Genomic DNA, 21,805 nt, shown 5'->3' with positions numbered 1-21,805 from the left:
AACGTCAAGATAACATTTTAACGTAACATCACGGAAAATGTAATAACCAAAAGAAGATGTAATGCTTCTTGTTTTAAAGGAAAAAAGTACAGCCTCTCAAATTCAACCAGCTTAGATCGCTGCCCAATTCATGAAGCGACTACTCCCCATGGAGGGGATGCAATCACAATGTCAATGGCCAGGACTCGAACTCGGACCGCCCTATACGGAGTCAAGCGCACTAACCATGAGGCCACCGCGCCTCCACAACGATTGGGTACTTGGAAGTTATTTTCAATATCTATACACTTACCTAAATTTTTCTTTAAAATCTATGGGCGTGGTCGATAAAATATAGGCGTTTCACCCACCAATAACTCCCTAGATAAAAACGCCAGATTAGAGGCATATTTTTTTGTTGGTTTTTTTTTTTCTTTTTTTTTTTTTTTCATGAAAAATGAAATGAGTTGATCATACAGGAGCATTCGTGAATAAAGCTCATAGCGCTGGTCTTAGGAAGGCTTCGGGTGGCTCTATCACTCTACGTAGGATCTCATGTAATCTCACCTTACTTGCTTACTGGCACAGAAATCGAGAAGCCATTTCTTCCTAGAAAGAAAGAACAGGCTCGGTAGATTTCCCTTCATGCAAATATATTTACATTCGTTTAATTTCTAATATTTACACGAGGATTTTAATCTTAAAATGTCGTAAAAGTGATATTCAAATCACTTAAAACTGACTCAGGTTAATACAAACAGCGCAAAAACTGCGCCTAATCGTGCATATTCTGTGTTATTTAGCATTCTTGTTCCCAGTACGACTCTTTTTAAAATCTCGTTAAGGAGGCTCTGGGGATGGGAATTGTTATTTGTTACCAGGTCCCACATATGATGCATCGCCAATTTATCAGGCGTACGTTTCATTATGCAGTCACAAAGTCTAATTATTACAATCTCTCTGCAATTCATTCGGCGTATAAACCCATCTGATACAAAATACTCTATTCGCATTAACAACTGGCTACTTCTGTTTCACACAGCTCCGATTTAGGTTTTACGTGTGGTTTCAAAACTCTAGATGATAGGTAACGTATAGATGGCGTGACATGACACTTCCTTGATGTGACGTGACAAGTCACGTCAAAATGCCACCATATTTGGCAAGTTGAGTTGTTGTTGGTAACGTATAGATGGCGTGACATGACACTTCCTCGATGTGGCGTGACGAGTCACGTCAAAATGCCACCATATTTGGCAAGTTGAGTTGTTGTTTCTTGGGTTCCCTTCCAGTGAGGTAGTAGGTCACAAGTTGTCCTTTCCCTTTGACTTTCACTGGACCGCGGTAAATAAAACTGAAGCCTTTGTCTTTCAAAATCTCATATGTCTGTTCTGTCACCTAAAAAAGGGAAAATGAAGGTGTTATTACCAGGATCGAGTGAAATGGCAAAGAGTTCAGTATCATGATTATTACTTTTAATTGATGCGTGAATTTAAGACACGGCGAGACTGGAAAAGGTTTTGAACGCCTCTTAGTCCGTCAATAAAGGGAGTACCTTACGGTTTGCGCATCTTAAAAAGTTTAGCTTAAATTTTTCAAGTTTCGTCGTTTGTAATCCGTGTTAATCCTCCCCATCCTTAACCATCGATCCTTGTTTTTTATGGTTCATTATTATCATTATTCATTATTATTCTATCTTAGTAACTTGACTATCATTTCCAGGTTTCCCTCAATTTAAAGGTAATTTTGCCTGTGTCCAAAATAACTCAAAATACCGTTACTGAGTTCCTTTAAAGAGCACCTGTTCAACAAATGACATATGGTTGTATTGCAAGCATTCTAATTGAGAAACACATTTTAAGGAATAATTAAACTGGAAAAATAACAACACTCAAAAACTAATACAAACCTGCATATAACCGGCTTTTCCGGTACTTTCCATTCTACTCGCGACATTCACCGTGTTACCCCAGATGTCATAGTGAGGCTTTTTGGCGCCAATTACTCCGGCCACAACAGGTCCTTGACAGATTCCTGAAAAACAAAAACACATACCAACACAACATAAATGTTTGGACCTTGAGAGTGGGCAATTATTCGAGGTGGGCGCTAATTCGAGGTTTGGCGCTTATTCGAATAAATACGGTTTTTAGCTTTGCATTACGACTAGAAAGCATAAACACTTTTACAGTTACTTTCTGAGTTGCATTTGAGAAGATCTGCCATTGGGTTAATAAAGTAGAACGCAGCCCCTTAAACCAATCAGAAACGAGATTTGATTCTTTCGGCCAACAGGGTGCAAGCCAAACACAAGGTTGTTTAGGTTACGTTACTTTTCCCGCCGTTTTCGTTGATGGCCTGTGATCGATGATGGCAAATGAAGTCATATGAGATTCCCTGTCATTGGAATGTGTACTTACCGACTCTAAGAACAAATTGATTGAAGCACTCTTGATTGATAGATTCCAGTTTGTCTCGTAAAGCTAGTGCAAAATCCACCACTTCCACCAGTTGCTGCCAGTGTTCGAAGTCCTGGGACTAAACAAACAGTAAACGTTAGCACCCGAATGTTCAAAGCAGGATTTAATTCAATCAAGATTTGCGGTCAATTTCAGTTTCATTAGTTAACAAAGGCAATTTCCGTTCTTCGCTCATCCCTTTCATTTTAGACAAAACTGTTAAAATCTTGCTGGCTAGTGCTCAACAAAACAACAGGGTATTACAAAATTTTGACAACAATTCAATAATAGGGCGTTTGGATCCTTTACGATTTACGTTACCTTTTGTCACATGAATTGGCAATTTTGTGTTGTTCGATAGACCAGCTCTTGTCTTGCTTAAAATATTTTTCCTAAGAAGAGGCTTCCGTAAAGGAGAACCCACGACTTTCCGAGTTCTCAAAGCAGAATTCGTTTGTTTTTTTGTTTGTTTTACCTCGTATTCTGGCCTGAGTCCAGCAGCAGCCATGTAAGTGCTCTTGATGGTCTTTATTTTCTCGATACTTCGAAATCTCGGCTCTGACAAAACCTGTGAAAAAGCGATGTTCATTTTAAGTCTGAGCTATTATTTTGCTCGCGAACCTAGCCAGTATCGTTTGCAAACCTTTCATTGATCCTCAAATTCTGGCCGCAGTGAAGAGAAAGATAAAATGCTTAACGAGATCACCAATTTTGCGCTTACATTTGTAATAGATGTATCCGTTTCTTCATAATAAAACCATGTCAACTTTGATTAAAATGTTGCAGAAGGGTTGTTAGCAGCATTTGACGAGAATCCGATCCATATATACTTTTAACATTAGCCCTGTGTTTTTCAAGAGCTTTGATCGCTAGTCACAGTCACTTCCTGCTGGGTTTTTGTCCTTTCTGGGGCGGATCTGGGGGGAGGGGGGCGGCGGGGGTTTGGGGGGAGGTTGGATCGAACCCCTAAATTAAAAAAAAATGAGACATTATAACACACTGACTTGGCCTTGGCTCCACTTCCGAGGACCTTAATTACAAAAAATTTACGGGAGAGGATGCCCCCGCAACCTACAGCTACAGGGGACCGCCTTTGGCAGTCTGTATCTCGAACCCCCTTCTCTAAGATCCTGTATCCTCCCCAGCCTTTTCCGAATACTCTTCAACTAAATAACACAATTTCTAAATTTTAAATCCCGAATGCATTTGATTTCTTTCGATCCGCCTTTTTGAAATCGCGCCAAAACTTGAAAACCGGCATTGTTCTTGTTCTTGTTTTATTTTTGCCTTTTATAAATATATTTACAACATATCAATATATATGCCAAGGAAGCCCAGGGAATGTAAAGCTATAGGCTTTATATGTACAGAACATTGATTCAAAATCTACCCGGCTGTGACTGTGAACTACTCGTACCTCGTCAAAATCGTTGATTATCTCGTTCAAGAACCGAATGCACTCCTTTCCACCATCATTGATTTGATCCTCGGAGTAAAACTCGTCAAAGTTTGGGATCGATGCAAAGATGACTGTCACATACTTATAGGAGTGGCTGTACAGCTCCTGTCACGGTCACACAAGGAACATATGTCACACAACACTTTCACTTGATATAATAAAGCTATATAACTGGCAAAGCTCTCCTGCTTTCAACATATATTGAGCATAAACTGTATTTCGTTGTCTAGGGGTTTCCAAAATTCATTTACTTCTTAGATAAAATTGTCTTTATACAAGAAACCCTTTTTTAAATCACTCTCCTCTTTGACAAAATAGTAATGTCAGTCCATATCTTTAGGAGAGGCGCATTTTTTAGGAGGAACTCGGGCGCCCTCTACAGTTTCACAGTCACACACCTAAAGTCACCTATAAAGACCAACCAGCGTCTTCATTGTCCGTTTTTGGGAAGCATCGCTGGGATCGCCGCAGTGATGAGAGCGCACGCCTCCCACCAATGTGGCACAGCTTCGATTCCGGCTCGGTGCCATATGTGCATGGCTTGAGTTTGCTGTTGGTTCTCGCCTTGCTCTGAGGGTTTTTCTCCGGGTTCTCCGGTTTTCCTCCTTCCACAAAAACCAACATCTCCAAATTCCAATTCGACCGGGACAGAGGACCGGCATGAAAACCAGCTAAGGCTGGTGTGGCTATGGTTCCTGAATTCAATTTATATTTTCTAATTTTTTTCCTCGATCAACCTCGCACAAACTTGAAACCAATCATAACTTGGCGTGTTTCGGATTTCCCCCGTTTTTTGTAGCCGAAAGCGGGAAACATGCTTTCATTCTTATGGTTAGTTGCAATTTTAATTCCTTGCACAGTAGTTAGGGACTGTTTTGGGGGATTTAGGTTTCCACTACAACACTGCACGCATGTTTAGTTTAGTTACCGTTTCATCTTTACTCTGATGCTGAAGGAAGTAGTCAGCCACGTGTTCTGGTAAAATGTTGTCCACCAGCTTTCTATTTCTTCCACGAATGTTTTCCACTTCGGTCTTCTTTTCAAATGCCTGCAAAATAAAACGAACACTTAACCGTGAAATTCGTAATTCTTTGAGCAAAGCAAGAGAGTTTCCTAAGGTATGAAGATTAGGGCGCGTAGCTTCCGATGTTGCGACCTGGCCTTGTCTCACGGGTTGGTGATTCACATACTGTTAACCTCATTGCGTCTTTCCCCTTGGACAGAATTGTCCAAGAAAAATTGCTATGCCCAGATCTAAAGGAAAGTGATGGATTGATAGCATATACATGTACTAAAATTTTTGCCGGAGGAAATGCCTAACAAAATATGAAGTCAGTAGTAGACTAAAATGTACCTCCATTTTCCACAAAAACAGCAGTCGAGCAGTGCGTTCAACCTGAAATGGAAACTCACTGATTAGTTTTACTCATAGGCGGGTCTAACACGTGCGCGCACGTGTGTTGTATCTGCAGTAGCATACAAAGTCAAACTGTTTTTACATATATGGACTAATAAAATATAAGCCATTTTCGAGTTGCTTTTTGCCTCTTTTTCAAAACGAGTCCTGGTACACAACCTTTTATATCGAAATGAGTCTGATTTGCATGACAATGAACGTACAAGAAAAACTCAATTTCATTTGAAAGGTTGTACACCAAGACTCGTTTTGAAACAGAGGTAAGAGCAACTTTTGGTCGATGGTCGAGCGTTAATTAGATAGAAGTTTAAACCATAAAAAGATAAAGCCGCCATATCAAACTACAAAGGATATATGTCTCATCAGGAGCCATAATCTGAGACGGAGACCGTAAGCGCGCGCCATTTCTAATATTGGGGCTGTCCCTATGATGTGGGACAATTTTGCTATTTTTAGAACAATTTGCGCCATCACGTGCGGCACACGCGCGTACATGCTGTAAAACTGTCCCGTATCATAGGTGCGCGCGGATCCCAAGACTTACGGTCTCCGTCCCCGATTATGGCTCCTGGTCTTAACACTTAATTAACCAACTTTAGGAGAGTATTAGTCATTAGGGAGGGGCGGAACAGAGTGTTCTAAAAGTCTTACCTGTCGTCCATGAAGAACAAGGATAAGAAAACTCAGCAATATGATGACTGATGAAAAGTATTTCTTTGGTACGAATGATGTGCGCCTTGCAAGAAAGGAAAGGGAAAGCAATATAATTAATTTTAAACTAACATGACGCTGAAACGTCTCTTGAAGGTGTCGAATAGTAAAGTTTACTGGACGTTTCGGGCATACGAGGTTCATTCATTTTACATACTAATGAAGAAGGACTGAGGCCGAAACGTATAGTGAACGCTGCTATTTGACACTTTCAAGAAATTTTTCAGCCTCGTATTCAATTCACATTCATTACAAGCAAAAATTTCGGACAATTTTAATTTCGGACAAAAAAAAGTGTCCGAAAATAAAACTGTCCGGAATTTTAGGCGTCCGAAATATTTACAGCAGAGTATAAAACTTTGAAGTAGCTACAAAGCTCTTAGTTGCCTTTAAGGAGCGAACTGAGACAATGTTTGCGAGACGCAAAGGCTTGATAGAATTTGTGTTATTTTCTCGTGGGTGTATCCGTAAAACCTTGACGGCGCAGTAAAACTATCATCTTTTGATGTTATTCCAGTCCAATTCGTGTTTTGTTGGCGTAAATTTACTTTAGCTATGTTTCAGCAAAGTGTCCGAAATGTTTGTCCGAAATTTGTCCGAAATGAGACCAAAAGTGTCCGAAAATTAAATGTCCAAAATTTTAAAGCCCGAAATTTTTTGCAAGTAATATAAGTTTTTTGCTCACTGTATGAGCGATGAGTTAAGTAAATTAAACCTCTCTACCACCAAGAAAATATTGATAATATTCTTATATTTTTGTCATTATTAGTTGCCCAGGGCGCTCTTTGATAACAGCTTATGCTGATGATTTACACTGGTTAAATATGTAATTCAAGTACATATTTAACGAGAGTAAATCATCAGCATAATAAATTATTATTTTCACTAGGATTAATAATAATAATAAATAATCCTTATGGAGAAAGATCCCGTCACATTGCGTGGTTGTTAGGGAAGTCCTCAGTAACTAAGGTAAAATAGAGTAGAAATTTTAAAACTAATCACAATTAAATCCAAGTATTAATAAGAATTGGAAGTAAAGCTGGAAAATCACTTTTAAAATTTAAACGTATCAAGTAACGACATTGTAAAAGTATTCAAAGGAAGCTTTTTTATGTCCATAGGCAGGGCATTCCAATCAGGTAAAGTACTATTTACTGATCTGAGCAAACCCCAGTTACTACTTGATTTAATGGATCGAATAATGTCCTTTGAGCGAGTGGGATCCAGCGAAATATTTTAAACGTATAAAATAAGTAAATTGAATACTCACTGGTTGTTGAAGTGCACATAAGTATCGTAATTGTCGTAGATTTGATGCTTGGCAGAGAGGTTCATGATGCAATAAGCAATCACCACCCCCAGAGTCAGTAAAACCTTCAGGGAGTGGCTGAGTTGGACTAGAACCGAGATCCCCACCAGAATCAGGATGCCATTATACGAGAAATACTGGGAACAAACAAATAGTGAAAACAAGTAAGTATAAGAAGTAAAATTGAAATTGAATTGAAATTACAAGCTTATGATCTAGCTGACTAATGAGGTTATTCGCCCGCGTTTTCTATGAGCGCCACTAGCTAAGACTTATTGTTAGGTCAAATCTACCAGCGTTCTATCGCGAATGCCGTTCTCTGACTGGCTACACTACTCACCATCTATTCTGTGATAGATAGTGAGTAGCGTAGCAGTGTGCCCTTGTTAACAAAACGAGGGCCGCTTCTTGGCGTTTTCGAAGTGTCTGTGAAGAGGATTTAGATAAAGTTTTGAACGATTGGGAGATTTATACTAAACCAATTAGATTATTCACTCTCGATTTCAATGCGTTATAGAAGTCTCGAGCTCATATTCTCACTGTTTATTAGAGTGCAGTGGCTATCTGTCGTCTAGGGAATGCAGCGCTTTTTCTTTTTCCGAAGTTTTGGAGGAAAGTTTAGATGCAAATAGACAAATAAATTCCTGAGAACACTAAAAGAAGGTCATTAACGGTATTTTGACGTCAAAACTTGAAATTATTAAAATAACGGGTGCCCGCGTGTAAACAACTGCAGAACTCCAATACAATTCAATCCGCGCGATTTTGTTAAAGCATAAAGTTTAATAATGCGTAGAAAAAGAATTAGAAACCGTTATTTCCGTTAATTGCGGTTAGAATTCTACTAAAACAATTAGATTATTCGTTCTTGATTTCTATGAGGTGATAGTCGAACTCATAATCTAATTGTTAATTAGACTACAACTGTGCAAGTAGGAAACTATACTGTTGTAAAGCTGAGTTTTATACACACCTGCGGATATTCACAGGCTGGACTGGAGGGATTCAGAGGCTCTGATCTGTTGTATCTCAGTGCCACAGCTTCTTCGTCTAGTGTACGTGTTTCACAACCAAGCTTGAGAGGAAACAAGGAGAATAGAAATAGATAAATAAAGCTGTTAGGTTTTTTTGCCAGGATTTCGTCATAGCTTGTGGCACACCGCAAAATCAGCTTACGAAAATATATAGCGTGTTTCTGAATTTGGGAGGTTCATCCGCTACCAAGATAATATACGTTCGGTAGCAACTTTGTCAAAGTGGTTAGATATTATTGTTGTCGTTGGCAATAAAAGAGAGGAGAAACGTTAAATTGGTGAGCCAAAGATATTTCTGATCATGTTTTGGCTGCAAAGGCTTGCCTAAAGTTCTCTAAGACTATGTTTGTCGCTCAAAATCTTAATTGAGCAAATCGTAAAATTTGCACTAACTTACCATGTCAATCAACTCCGAGCCAGCCAATAAGGTCACACTAAGGGCGGCCAGAAGGGTTCGAGCTGGTTTACTCCCATCCAGAACATTTGAAAACTCCACTAAAAATTTGGGGAAATACTGTAATAGAGAAATTAACGGAACGATAACGGGAAATTAGTCATTGTCTCAATTTCTAAACAAATGGGGAAATCTTTTGAGGTTGAAGAAAAATTAAGAACTTGAGACCTTGTAATTGGGGTTTGAACTAAATAAAAATTTTCATCTTGGACCAAATTTCAAAATCCAGTAAGTGGACCTCCCACTTCAAACGTGACCGTGAAACAAGTATTGTCATCCATTTTCGTTCTATTCATCGTGAGGATCTAAACTCACGGCTCCCTAATGGTTCATACTGTTTTTGAGTTATGTTCTACAAATTCAAACAATGTTTGAAAGGTTGCATTTGTGCTTTGAGATCTGGAAACTTCCCCAGAAATCACGCTGACCGTGTCTCTTGTGTGCGTGCCGGCCGGTAATGTTAAGGGCGCTTGTTAGTGAGTTTGAACTACTGAATTAGTTCATCTAACTACTCTAGCAAGTTTCGCGTACACATAACATTTCTGTGAACAAGTGTTTTTTCTACTTTACTGTTTCTGATAGTTAGTATGTTAGTTAGTTCACGAAGCTCGCGAAGAAAGTTCGTAAGTTCAGAGAATTTTGAAGCGAAACGTAGAGATGTGGTGCGTAGAAACGAATTTAAGGCTAAGGATAGGTCGCTTTGAAACTCTGAAGCCAAAAGTCAGGTATTAAAACGTGGAGTTTTAAACACGCTAAATGATGGCATGACTATGTTCCTCTGCATGCTTCTTTCTTACCTTTGGACAGCTGGAAGCAATTGTAATGATGGTAGGGATAAGTAGCAACACCACTCCCACAGAAAACGTCAAATCGTTTCTCAAAGACCTGTGTGAAAAAATGACATATGAGCGACCTACAGTACTAGGTCCTTGCATTTAGGGAAATAATTTTGCGTACAGTAGACATCAGTAACGGTTGAAAATTGTGGCTCAAATATTGATGAAAATTCAAATTAGCACAAGAGAAGAAGTCTAAAGGTTTGTTTTTCTCCGTGGTTATACCCCACCACCCCTCCGTCCTTTTGACTAGTTTAATCCTCCCTTCACCACCCACACACTCCATCTAACACTCCCCTATTGCCGTATACAATGAATAGATAGAAATATAACAACCTTGGAAAAATTGTGAGTTCCACGAAGAAACAGAAGACGATGATAATACAAAGACAAATAAGGGACTCGCCGCTCATTTCCTGCCTCTCCAGGGCGTACTGTGGGCGACAAAATACAAATACAAGATTTAGTTAAGCCTAAAAGCGGAGCTCCTGATTACAATAAGTCAACCTGCCTTGAGCCTGCGAACCAATCGAGAACCAGAACCTGGGAAGCCGTCAACTTAAAAAGGGACGTGACCTAAAAACATGAGCCCGCGATGCGGTCGCGAGATACTGGTCAGCGGATACTTTGTTTTGACAGGTGTCAATCGACTATAGCTCCACTGTAACGACAAATTCTGAATGCTGTATTTCTACACCTACAAGAACATCAATGTTCTGTAGGTAACTCTCATTTCAAATAATGGGACCCAAAGGTGTGGTTAGTATGTTTGAATTTGCCAAGGTGTAGGGATTTAAGCCCTGTTCGGGATCCTTATGTCATGTACTTGACATAACAGTGCCTCTCATTACCCAGAATTCCAAGTGAGTGCTAGTTATTTAATCCTCAATAGGAAAAAAAGATGGCGGCTGTACATTTTACCACAATATCTCGCGAATCTTACACTGCCCATAAAATACAAGGAAAGCCGCCAGTGCTTACGGCATTGTGTATGCTAGGTTTGAAGATTTTAGAACTTTTCTGTACGTTTTTCTGAATGGTGTTAAAGTTTTCGTGCTCTACGAATTATGGGTAAATGTACCAGTCGCCATCTCTTTCCCGCGGAGGTTTCCAGAACTTTTCAAAAAATTACTGGAAGCGGGAAAGCCGGCGATGGTCTAACATGCATGCATCCAGGCGAATTTCGAATTCTTTCACCATCTATTTGATTACTTATTTGGACAGTAAAATCCTGATTTACCTGGAACTCGCTGTCAGGTTCGAGGAATCGAAGAGTAAAGGGATTCATTTTCTCCTTTACCCTGAAAAAAAAAAAAACAAACAAAGTCAGGTAAGTTGATACAGTATACATGTAATTGTGAAAATGTTTGGGCAAGGAATGTAGGAATATTTGTAATTGTTGTATAAATTTTTCAAATCTTCCTACCCGCCTGCTCGCTCATCGAGAACGTCTGACAACAGTTTATTGAGACTTCGTTCGCTGTTAAATAAAGCAAAGAAAAAAGCGTAAACTGGTGAGCAATTTTCATCAACAAATGTTAACTAAGCTGAAGCTTTCTGAAATATAGTACATGTATTCATACATAAGAAAATTCATTCATAAAATACATTTTAACGCCTCAAATTCTCCATTTTAGCCCGCAAAATGCGCCAAAATGCTCTACATAGTGATAATAATTATCGTTAACTTAGAGCCCCTTGTTTTAATCAGCCGTTTTAATGCCCGCATCTATGACCAGATGAGACAACACTGACGAGACTAGGGAGCTTCAATAGAGCGATAGGGGGGCTCTCTGTCTCTCTGAACAAAGAAGCAACCGTGATTTTTGAAACGCAGACTGAGTCACACATAGCTTCACTGACCTTGTTGTTGTACAGGAATCAGACTTCTCCGACTCGCCCTCCTGAAATAAGAAAACAAATTTATTACTCTTCAACTGAGTGTCCACAATGGACACAGGCAATCCAAGAAACCAATCAAAACTTCAAGTTAACATATGTAGCCGACGCAAAGCGCGGGAAACGTGTGCGAGCGAATCACGATTGAGTTTGGTTTACATCTGATTGGATGAAAAAGTGGCGCGAGTTTTTAGCTAATCGTGTTTTGCAGCAATGCAAAACCATTTGCTTTTCGACATTCATGTTACATGTATTACTCTTTTACTGAGAAAGTTTACCACAATGAAGACATTTTTTTGGTAGTTCAGCCTCTAAAACGCTGTTTTAACAGAAACTCGTAACGAGATTTCTCTGTTTCTAAGTTAATTCAACTTTGAGGAAGATATGAAACGACTACAAATGTCACTGGATGTGTAAAATGTCAACTCATTTTTAATAGATCTCAACCCCGGACCTCTTTAAGCTATATTCATATAATTCTTTTACTCACATCAAACAATGAAACTCTTCTAAACTCCATCTCTTCCTTGTTGATAATACTGTCCTTATCACCCACTTCCCAGTGTGTAGTGGAGTTAATAAGTTCCATGATTGGCGATGAAGTTCGTCTCGCTTCTTTCGAAGAAGGCTCCATCAACCACGTGGCGTCATCACTCTCCTAAAAATACGTTAATGTGATGGAAGTTCTTACAACCTCAGAGACTCTAGCTACAATTTAGCACTCCTGAGACCTAGAACTGAATCTTAAAAAAGCGTTTTTTTGTATACAGTTGGGCTAGATTGTGAAATTCTCTTCCAAATAAGATCAAATCCTATTGAAATCAGATCAGTCTATCGAGTCATTCAGAAGGTATCTACCCACACTTTGTCGCCAAAATAGCATATAACACTCATACTAAGTATTGTAATATATCAATATTTTTAAATGTAATTGTAGTTATTTTTTGCACGGATTTCTTGGAAACCAATTCAATATGTGACAGACGAAATCCCTTGTTGAAATAATCTGTCTGTAAATCTGCTAACGTAAATTTTCTTAGGTGCGTTTGAGCATTAAGGTACGTCCGTTAAGGCTCCCCCAAACGAAGAAATATCGTTGTGGAAACAATGTTTTTCTCTATGGTTTTCGTTTGCGCAAATACGAAACATTTCCTACCAACAATAAGATTCTGTTTCTGAGAAACAAATAATATTTTAAACTTTTTCAAGACATTTTGCTTCCACAGCGAGCTCTTCTCTGTTTGCACCAAGGAAATAATATTTTGGAAATTATGTTATCGCAATAATGTTTCCAATTCCAGGAAACTTCAAAGAACGTTTTTTCACTTCATCAAAGTTGCATGTATAATTACAAGATATTTATGACAGCGCAACACTTACCTCGTTCATAGAAGATAGCTTCGGATTTTTGTTACTGCCATCGTTTTTCTTTTTCACTACCAGATACGTTTTGATGCCTTGTTCTTTAATGAAATCATTTCTAGTGTGTCCTTCACCAGGTTCTACTTCATAATCCAGTTTGACACAGTTGTACGTAGACTCCGATATGTGAACACGTCTGTGTATGGAACAAAGTTAACTGTTATAGTAAACTGGAGAAAAAGACGCCAAAATTCTTAATCAACTGCAGATCAAGATTACAAAAGAAACTCTTCAAAACGTCACGAAGAAAGTCCTAAAAGTCTAATGGAGGGATCAAACGAGAAAGGTCGACGGCAGTTAGTGGACAATATGTTTTCTTGAACTCTCCATCCCTCGAACTCTCAATAACGAGCTTAGAGTTGCAAAAGTTGAAATCATCTTCCAGCAGACGAGGAGAAACTTGTAGGAAAGTCATGGAATTAACGCGTATTAAGAGCACTTGAGAACGCGTCAGGATTGATTGTCTCTAAAGGAGCGCCTTTGAAAGAGAGACACCACCTAAAAGACGTGAATTCCTTCACCAGAGATACCAAAAGCGGCAAGTCGTAACAGTACACTAATTTGTTCACTTTAATTACCTGTGGTCGAAAAACGATACACAAGTCAAACTGTCCTGTAACAGTATTTGAGTAATAAAAAGAGATTTCTACAAACCCTGGTATTCCTCCAGACTCCATACTGTTGGCCAGCGTGACGTCATTTGACCACGCATCAAATTGCCACTTGATCTTTCCCAGGACCCCCGCGAGCACGGACCCAGTGTGGATTCCAACGCGCATGTCTAGTGTTTTGACTCCAGTTTGCCTACGTACCTTGCTGCAAAGAAACAGAACCACACAAAGAGAATAACAAGGTTGCTCAAATTTCTTCTATTTTTTTAAAAAAATTGCTTCATACTTAGTGTTTGTTTATGGCGTTATGAATGCAGCCAGATGTTTGGAGAGGTCGAGAGAAAGGTAAGTGTGGCTTAAGGCACCCTTGCCTCACTCAGTCCCAGTGCTCCTCTTTACAAGTACTCTCCGTTTTGTTCCGACAAAGAAAAATGGCCTTGTGATATATATTTAACAATGAGATTATTCGCCCAAGTCAACTATCACGCATAGAAACCGTGAGCGAAAGTCCTGATTGTTTTAGTATAAATCTACTAGTCGTTCAAAACTTTATGTAAATCCTCTTCACAAACAATTGCGAAAACGCCATTTTGTTAACAGCCGCACACTGCTAGGCTACTCACTATCAAGAGTCTAAAACAGAATATATAGATAGAGAGTAGCGTAGCCAACAAGAATATATTTACGCATTACTATGTTAAGGTACGACGTAGTTGCCTCCATAGATTACAAAACAGTGTAACCATGGTTACTCACGCAATGTGAGAGATCATATCCCGGCCCATCTCAACAGCGCATTGCGCATGTGCCTTGTTGTCGTCCAGGCCCGCGATGCAATAGTAACAGTCTCCTAGAATTTTGATTCTCTGACAGCAATTTTTCTGAAAAATATCAAAGGAATGAGATTCCATTAGCCACAAAGCAGTTTCCTTAAGTGCTATTCGTCACTGAGCGATCACTACTATAAACCGCTCTCCGTGATGAATTACGCGTTCAAATTGGTTTGTTTTTGTTGTGTTTTTCAATTGTTTTGTTTCAGGACACGGTTAGTTCACGTGACTTTCCTCTCGCTAACTACTGGTTACGTTTCCCCCACTTTGCATGGTTTGTTTGCTCTCAGTTCAAATTCTACATCAATACGTTTTTGTCCATGAGCTTCAATCGATGGGTTTTCGTTGATGCACTGTGCACTGGGCTTCAGAGTTCTGAAATTAGTTCGAATCATTTGGTAAGTCATTTAATTCTCATCTAGGACGACAGAGCGATCATAGGAAATCTCATACGGTCTATACTGAAAAAAATACGCTCTCAACGCCAGTGAGATAAAATAATTATGTGGCAATTACTAATCTAGACGTACCCGTCATAAACTTACCGTCCCAATCTTGTCGAAGTTGGCAAATAACTCATTGAGAGTAATGATTAGTTCCTCTGCGGTACATTTAGATGAGAGTTCCGTAAATCCAACAATATCGGCAAACAAAATGCTGCAGAACATTGTAAAAGATGGGCGATTAAAATCGATATTTGGACAGTTTAGGTAGCATTCCTGTCAGTGGGCGTGGTCAGTTAGTTTACGGAAGAATTTTGCAAAGTTTTAGAATGATCCTTATTCAAGACCCGAGAGGGGAGGGGTAAGGACTCCCGTATAAAGAAGAGGGGTGTGCTCGTCAGAAATTTTGAAAAGAGCCCGTAAGAGGCACTAATTCTAATACAAAATACATCTCCTGTCATGTCTTATTCGGCTCAGTACCCTAAAAGGTTTCGAAAAAGCTCCCGCTGTGGACCCTTTGAGGCTGAATACCCTAAGAGGCACCAAAACTGCTAAAAGGTACAATGAGCAACCCCGTCTCCATTAAATGGGGGTCCACCACCGGTATTCAAGATTTGATTTCATTATAAATAAGTTTTCGCACTAGTCCGGAACAGGGTTGCAGCATTGTTTAATCACAATGCACGAGTTTTATGGGGTGAAGTAGCAGCTCTCGTAAGGTCTCACATAAATGTCTTGCTACCATTTGAGAGAACAATAGAACAAACAACAGAAAAAATGCCCCAAGCCCCAAAACAATAACAGCGGCTAACAGTGAAGAGAATTACAAGCTTACGAGAGCTGCTACAGTTCTGGTTTTATAGTTAGTTGTTCGCTAGAATTAACATCAGCTAACGTGCAATGTAGTCCCGGGCAGAACAGTGCTGTACCTATAGTACTTTTAGTAAAGTACAAGGTCAAATTCAAAACACCTGCACTCCTCGTGTCGTTTGATGTAGAGTTTATTAAAGGAACCATCTTTCAAAATTTTGCCATCAGCTTCGATGTCATCTGCCATTTCTGTAGCCACGTGTTTGGGAAGAACGGAGTGAAGCAATCGTCTCTAAAAACAACAAAGGGAAACAATGTGATGTCGACTTTTGATACTGAAAATAGAGAACGCCTCGGGTCTAAAAAACAACTAAGTCTACATAATAATGACGAAATTATTTCATCATTATGTCCATATTACTTATTTCAATTGCACGAATAAAAACAAATGGTATGACCTTTTTTGTTTTTTGTTTTTGTTTTTGCAACTAAAAGAAAAACAGGAACAAAATGAGCTTAAAGATGGTTTGAAGAGCGACAAAAATTGCAGACATTCTAAGGACTTCAGCAACGGAGCCCGGGTTTGTATACTAGAAATTAAAGTCAGCGGTGTTGCTAAGTAACAAACCTGCTGACGATTCTCCGACTCTAAAGTTATTTTAACTTCTAATGATTGCCTCGTTTCCAGAACCGATCTTCTCTGCCTCCTGTCGGCGATGTAAAAGTCTATAGCACCAAGAATGTTACTACAAACAAACAGCAAAATGTTTGCACCCATCTGTTGATAAAAACAAAGTTGAAATTACATATGCATTCAGCCCTTTTTAGTTCAAAATCTATGGCATGGTTGTGAAACGCAGCTTATAAGATAATTCACAGTCCTAAATAGACAGAACCGGTACTGTGAGAATATCACACCCAAAGACATGACAACTGGACTCGGAATTGAACAGCCTCGTACCCAGTCTAGTCTCTAGGCGTTCTTTCCTGCCTCGCTGCCTGCACAAAGTCTGGGAAGGAGTGGGCAACAAAACTGGTGTTCATTCGGTGGCGTCACTGCTTAAGACTGAGACCTCAGGCAAAATATTGCCTATCATTTAAGCTGCTTAGATCAGACAGCGGCACCAAGTTTTAATTACAAACGCCATTTATGAAATGTATTGATCTGTATTGATCTGTATGAGGTGTACTGATATTTGTTTTGCCCTGTGGTCTTTCCAGCCGGCGACAATTTTCAAAAGTATAAACTGTTTTACTGAGTCCTGAAACCAACTGGGGTTGATTTGAATTAGGCCGAACGTGATCGATTTAAATTTATAAAATGATTAAAAGGAAATAGCTGTGTTGTCAATAAGTGCGTAAGTAACTAGAGAGCTCGAGACGACGTTTAATTTTGGGCAAATAAAGACAGATCCCTGCCAGTCAAGAACAGATGTACATCAGAGATCGTCGAGTCCGGCAATGGAAATAAAATTGCTAGTCGGATCGTGCAGGGTGTATTACATTCCGGCGGTTTGTCGGTTTAAGCCAATTTTGAGTGACGATTTTCGAGTACATTAATTGAGATTTATCTGGTGGTTTACGGCTAAGAATTTATCGCGGGGTTGGAGAAATCCTAAATTTTGCTCGCTGTTTTCGGTTTTTGCCTGTTTTTGTGACGGTCATTCAAACATCTCGAGCAATCTTTGTGTTTGCGAACAGCCCATTATTCGTCAAAACGTTTTGTTCACTGTTTACTGAATGGAGTAAGAAAAAATTTGCTTAGGAACAATTTGGTCTTTCTGAGGAGAGACACGATTACTGAGCTAGCATTACATGTCGTAAAGAGTGTTTCGTATTTGGTAAAAATTTAAAACGATCTCTGGCTGAAACGATTAAAAAATTACAAGCTTTCGACTGCCTGAACTACAGTCTTCGGCGGGTAAAATGTAAATGGCAAGAAACGATGGACAAAGAAAAAAATGAATAAAAACGCGTGAAATTGCGAAATAATGAAAATGCAAATTATGAATGTTTGTTAAAAAGAATGTTATATTGTCCAGGTAGTGGACATAAATTGTGTCCGCATTGGGAATCAGTTTGGTATGCCATGCTTCCACTGCCTTTCTTGTTCTAAAACCGCCTTTATCAATGACAGTTCGCATTTTCAAAGTCAATAGGGTGATCGCGTGACTGTAGTTCAGGCAGTCGAAAGCTTGTAATATTTTAATCGTTTCAGCCAGAGATCGTTTTAAATTTTTACCATGTTTTATCCTGGCTGCGCCCCTTCAATATTTTCATTGTTACGTACTGTTAAAAGATAGGTGATGATGATAATCGTCCTAATAGTAGGGCCTTCGTTTCGTTCTAAAAACCGAAACCGCGGTCTGCGGTTTCGAATGACCAAAATATGGCTGTTTGCGGAATATACGATACTCTTTTAATAGACCTTCATCAAAAACTAGCTGTAGCGGGGAGTTTTTTTCATTCTTTTCTGCATACATAGTCTGGACAAGAGTTAACGATTGAATATGACACGCCACATCGAGTGCACTGATCAGTTTCATTCGCACGAATGGACAAAAACAACACTAAACTGATTCACACAAAACAGACTGATGCAGCTGTTTGGTCAGTGCTTTTATTTTTAGAAAAAGGAAGTCAAAACTGTGGTGTTTAGGTCAAGAAAAGGGCCGTCAAATAGAGTATTTAGGTTAAAGAAAGGGAAATCAAAACTGTGGTGTTTAAAAGAAAAGGGAAACCAAAAAGTGTGTGGCATGGAATTACATGCAGCGTTGCAGATGGAGTTCATAGTGGACTCGTGTTGAATTGTTACACACGGTTTTGCAACAGCAGATTCTTCTTCTGTATGTAGGGTCGAGCACAACAGTTTCAAGGATTTAGAAGGTGCAATTAAAACATTGCGTGCACGCCACCGGGTATGTTATGTGCGACGAATTCTTGAAAAAAAAAGCCGTCAAGAAATAGACATTTTTTGGTGATTGTTAGAGGTGATTGCGATGACGCAGTTTGATATGTCTTTAAGATTCCGCTGTGAGCATTAAACTTATATTTTCCAGTTTTTTTAACGTGAAATGAATAGGAAATCATGATATTATCGAAACGAATGTTTCGTAATTAGAAACTAAGATTAACAACATTTAGATATCAGCATGAGAAAATGGTCAATTTGAAACATTTTAAAAGGTGTTTAATTTAGGGGTTGTGGCATCGATTGACATCAGATTCGGTTCAGGAATTAACTTCCCGTTCTTTCAACGATTGCTCTTTCTTTTACGAAATAATCCATTACTCGTATTACATCATCATGATAAATTTATGACGAGGCCTGTGATTGGTTGAGGTGGATGACTGACGCACATAACCTGCCCGGTGACAAACTTATAAGTCTTCAGTCATTATCGACGATAGATTTTGTAAACAAACCCACTCGCAAAAGACTTTCATTAAAAAGCCAAAAACACGGGAACGATATTAGACTCAATATATCAAAACTATAAACTTAAATGTTGTTTATCGCAGAAATTTGTGTTTGCAATTACCTCGACGAGAAATCTTTTAGGAATGCGTTGAACTCAGTGAAAAACGAGGTATTTTAAACAAGAGTGCTTCCCGACAGTGGAATTCAATTAGCGCTGTTGCTAGGCAAAAGACCATACATAATTGTAGTGAATACATTATCCGAGGCTCAAATTCTTATTCACCACAATAGTTTTATTTTTTAAGTTTGCGATTTGAGTGTGAATTTAAACGTGCGATGAAATTAAATACTACGAAATTTTGTTTGAACAAGGCATTTAAGACAAAATTCAAATGGTAAAAAGCGACAACTAGCTTCTGGCAGAAAATGTCGGTTTTTCCGACTTTTTGTTTCGGCTTACTGTTTTCAAGTGCCGATTTGTCCGATCACAATAAACTTACCCGGGAGTATCAGCAACAGAGACTGGATATTTCGAAATATGTCGAAATAGACGCGCTATTTTCGCGAATGTGAGCCAGAGAGCAGTCTGTCCGAAATCTAAGCTAAAAACAGATAGTTTCCGTTGCGAAGGATATCCCGAGGTTTAATTTAATGAAGCATGGTTCGCTTATTTGCACTAATAAAGATATTGGTATAATAATATGGAGATTTTTCATTGTAAATACGGCGCCTGAAAAGAACAGCGTTGTTCAAAAAGCCCTTCAGTGGCTAACGTTTCGTTCACAACAAGCTAGGCAACGCATTAATAACTAGAATACAAATTTGAAAACCATTCACTGTCTTAGTTTACGTTCTCTCTTCGGCGGGGGTCGATTCGATCTGATAACGACTACGTTTGAAAAAGGCGCACAGAGTTCAGGGCGCCTTCTTCTGTTTTGTTTTAATTTTGGTGTAACCCTTCTCGTATTTGTGGCTTGGTTCGTGTTTGCTCCTAAAAACAAGTAGAACGGCTAGCGGGCGGGTTTAATTTATCGGCAAAATATCTCATCGACGCCAAAACAACTGCATAAAACCTTTATGTTACAAAAGATTGATAATCACGCCAACATTGAGGAGAATATTGTAAGCACTCGGCATATCGCAGCCACTCTCGAGTTTCCGAGTAAAGTGGATTGACCAGACGTAGCAAAGAGGATTAATAGTTTTTCAGGAAGAAGATAAAAATGAGAAGTTCCCTCGTGTATCCCCGGAAATGATATTTTGTTGACCTTCCAACCACAGATTGTGAATTATATGTAAGAACACTCACTTACCTGCCTCCCAAAAAACTCTCGATTTTGTTTGGCGAATATGCTGGTGACAACAATGTGTCCCATTCCCGCAAGCATTGCCAGCGCTGTACATAAGGGCAAACTTGCGGGTAACATTACATTTGATATAAACATAAAAAAAGCGAACATCCCCACAGAATCGCTCGGCACCAGAGGGTCGTATCCAATTGCTAAGTCCACTTGTAACTGGAAAAATACAGTAAACCACACTATATAAGGTAGCCATTTGAAAATTCGGGGAGGAAATAGCTTCAAAAAATACAGTACGATGAACGAAAGGTTGATTGCACAAAACGTACAAGTGACAATAAGTCGACTGACTTGCGTTGGGCTGGATTTGTTAAAAACTGTGGAGTACATTGCGATCAGACATAAATTGACCACAAAATCCAGTAATATTATGTACAGAATTCTGTCGAGTTTTTGCCGACAGTAATAACGTTGGTAGATCTCTTCCAGCTGACGAGAAGCAAACTCTACCTTGAAACAAGAGGGCAAACACACCAACTTGCCCATTGATGTGAATATAAGTCTCATTTTACTAGTCTGTGTATTGTTGTGTGAATTATCCTTAGCGAAAGCAACCTTCACATTCGACGTACTAATCTTCGATTCCGAAATGCTTCGACCGGTAGTCTGTGTCCTTAGGGTTTTTACAGAACTCGTTGTAGAGCTTTCGCCATGTTCTGGACTGGAACTGTCTTTGCCATTGCTGCTTGGGGCGTTTGGGTTATTTTCAATTTCATCGCTCCATTTAACAAACGCAGGCGAAACTCTCGCGTTGCCAATATTTTTCTTCATCTCGGGTTTAATGGCTGGCCGTTTTTCACTCTTATCGACCACGATTACCGCAAATTACCACGACTCACTTGCAGATTTATCGTATCTTTTCATGCGCTGTAATAATCGGAGTTTACTTAGTGTGACTGTAGTGGGTCGCACCGCTGTGTTTATGCTAATTCAGGTCATATTTTCTAGACAGATGTGATTGGCTACGAAAACAACACGCGCAGTTGGAAAATGAAAAAACTATTAAAATGAAAACAGTTCACCTGCGTGCGTAAGACCAGAGATAGTCAAAAAGTCAATGCGAGGTTTGCCACTTATTTCATTGCGTTAAAAACGATGAAGTATAACTCAAAAACGTTAAAACACCAGTTAAGTTTTATCAAAATTAAAACGCTCGCGCACTAAATTAAGAAGATTGTCTACTTTTGGTAACAGTTATTCAATTCCGAACAAACCGATCCTTAAAGGTGATACAGTCCTTCTGAGAATGTACACTCATTTTCAGTTGTTGCGAAATAAAGATTATATACACTCACTGCGTAATAGTTTACTTAGAGTAAAATTTCTATGATGGATTGGCAAAACCTC

At 39.2% G+C, this 21,805-nt stretch overlaps 1 protein-coding gene across 1 annotated transcript; it reads right to left on the bottom strand.

Annotated features, from left to right (window-relative positions):
* Positions 1–611: 611 nt before the first annotated feature.
* On the bottom strand, positions 612–21,404 carry LOC110067963 (adenylate cyclase type 3-like). Its single transcript, XM_089271114.1, has 24 exons — positions 20,411–21,404; positions 16,305–16,454; positions 15,838–15,968; positions 14,969–15,080; positions 14,350–14,474; positions 13,637–13,798; positions 12,941–13,118; positions 12,051–12,218; positions 11,525–11,565; positions 11,088–11,141; positions 10,902–10,962; positions 9,998–10,095; positions 9,623–9,710; positions 8,769–8,885; positions 8,311–8,412; positions 7,299–7,474; positions 5,966–6,050; positions 5,252–5,293; positions 4,826–4,945; positions 3,856–4,002; positions 2,914–3,006; positions 2,400–2,517; positions 1,889–2,013; positions 612–1,377 (listed from the first exon to the last, which is right to left on the bottom strand). Exons 1-24 carry the CDS (start codon positions 21,227–21,229, stop codon positions 1,216–1,218), a joined length of 3,474 nt encoding a protein of 1,157 aa, XP_089127240.1. The 5' UTR covers positions 21,230–21,404; the 3' UTR covers positions 612–1,215.
* Positions 21,405–21,805: the final 401 nt, after the last annotated feature.

The sequence above is a fragment of the Orbicella faveolata genome, unplaced genomic scaffold (genome assembly GCF_042242905.1).
Source record: "Orbicella faveolata isolate gen_17 unplaced genomic scaffold, um_ofav_v1 contig_34, whole genome shotgun sequence".
Classification (NCBI taxonomy): domain Eukaryota; kingdom Metazoa; phylum Cnidaria; class Anthozoa; order Scleractinia; family Merulinidae; genus Orbicella; species Orbicella faveolata.
This window is presented reverse-complemented; position numbering and strand designations above follow the sequence as displayed.

Bases quoted from the DNA above. Each gene is read 5' to 3' on its own strand.
- LOC110067963 (XM_089271114.1), bottom strand. From the start codon at position 21,229: ATGAAGAAAAATATTGGCAACGCGAGAGTTTCGCCTGCGTTTGTTAAA. The intron at 13,119-13,636 runs GTTTGTAGAAAT...TTCCATACACAG, and splicing joins GAGTCTGGAGGAATACCAGG to ACGTGTTCACATATCGGAGT. The intron at 6,051-7,298 runs GTGAGTATTCAA...CTTTCTTGCAAG, and splicing joins TATGTGCACTTCAACAACCA to GCGCACATCATTCGTACCAA.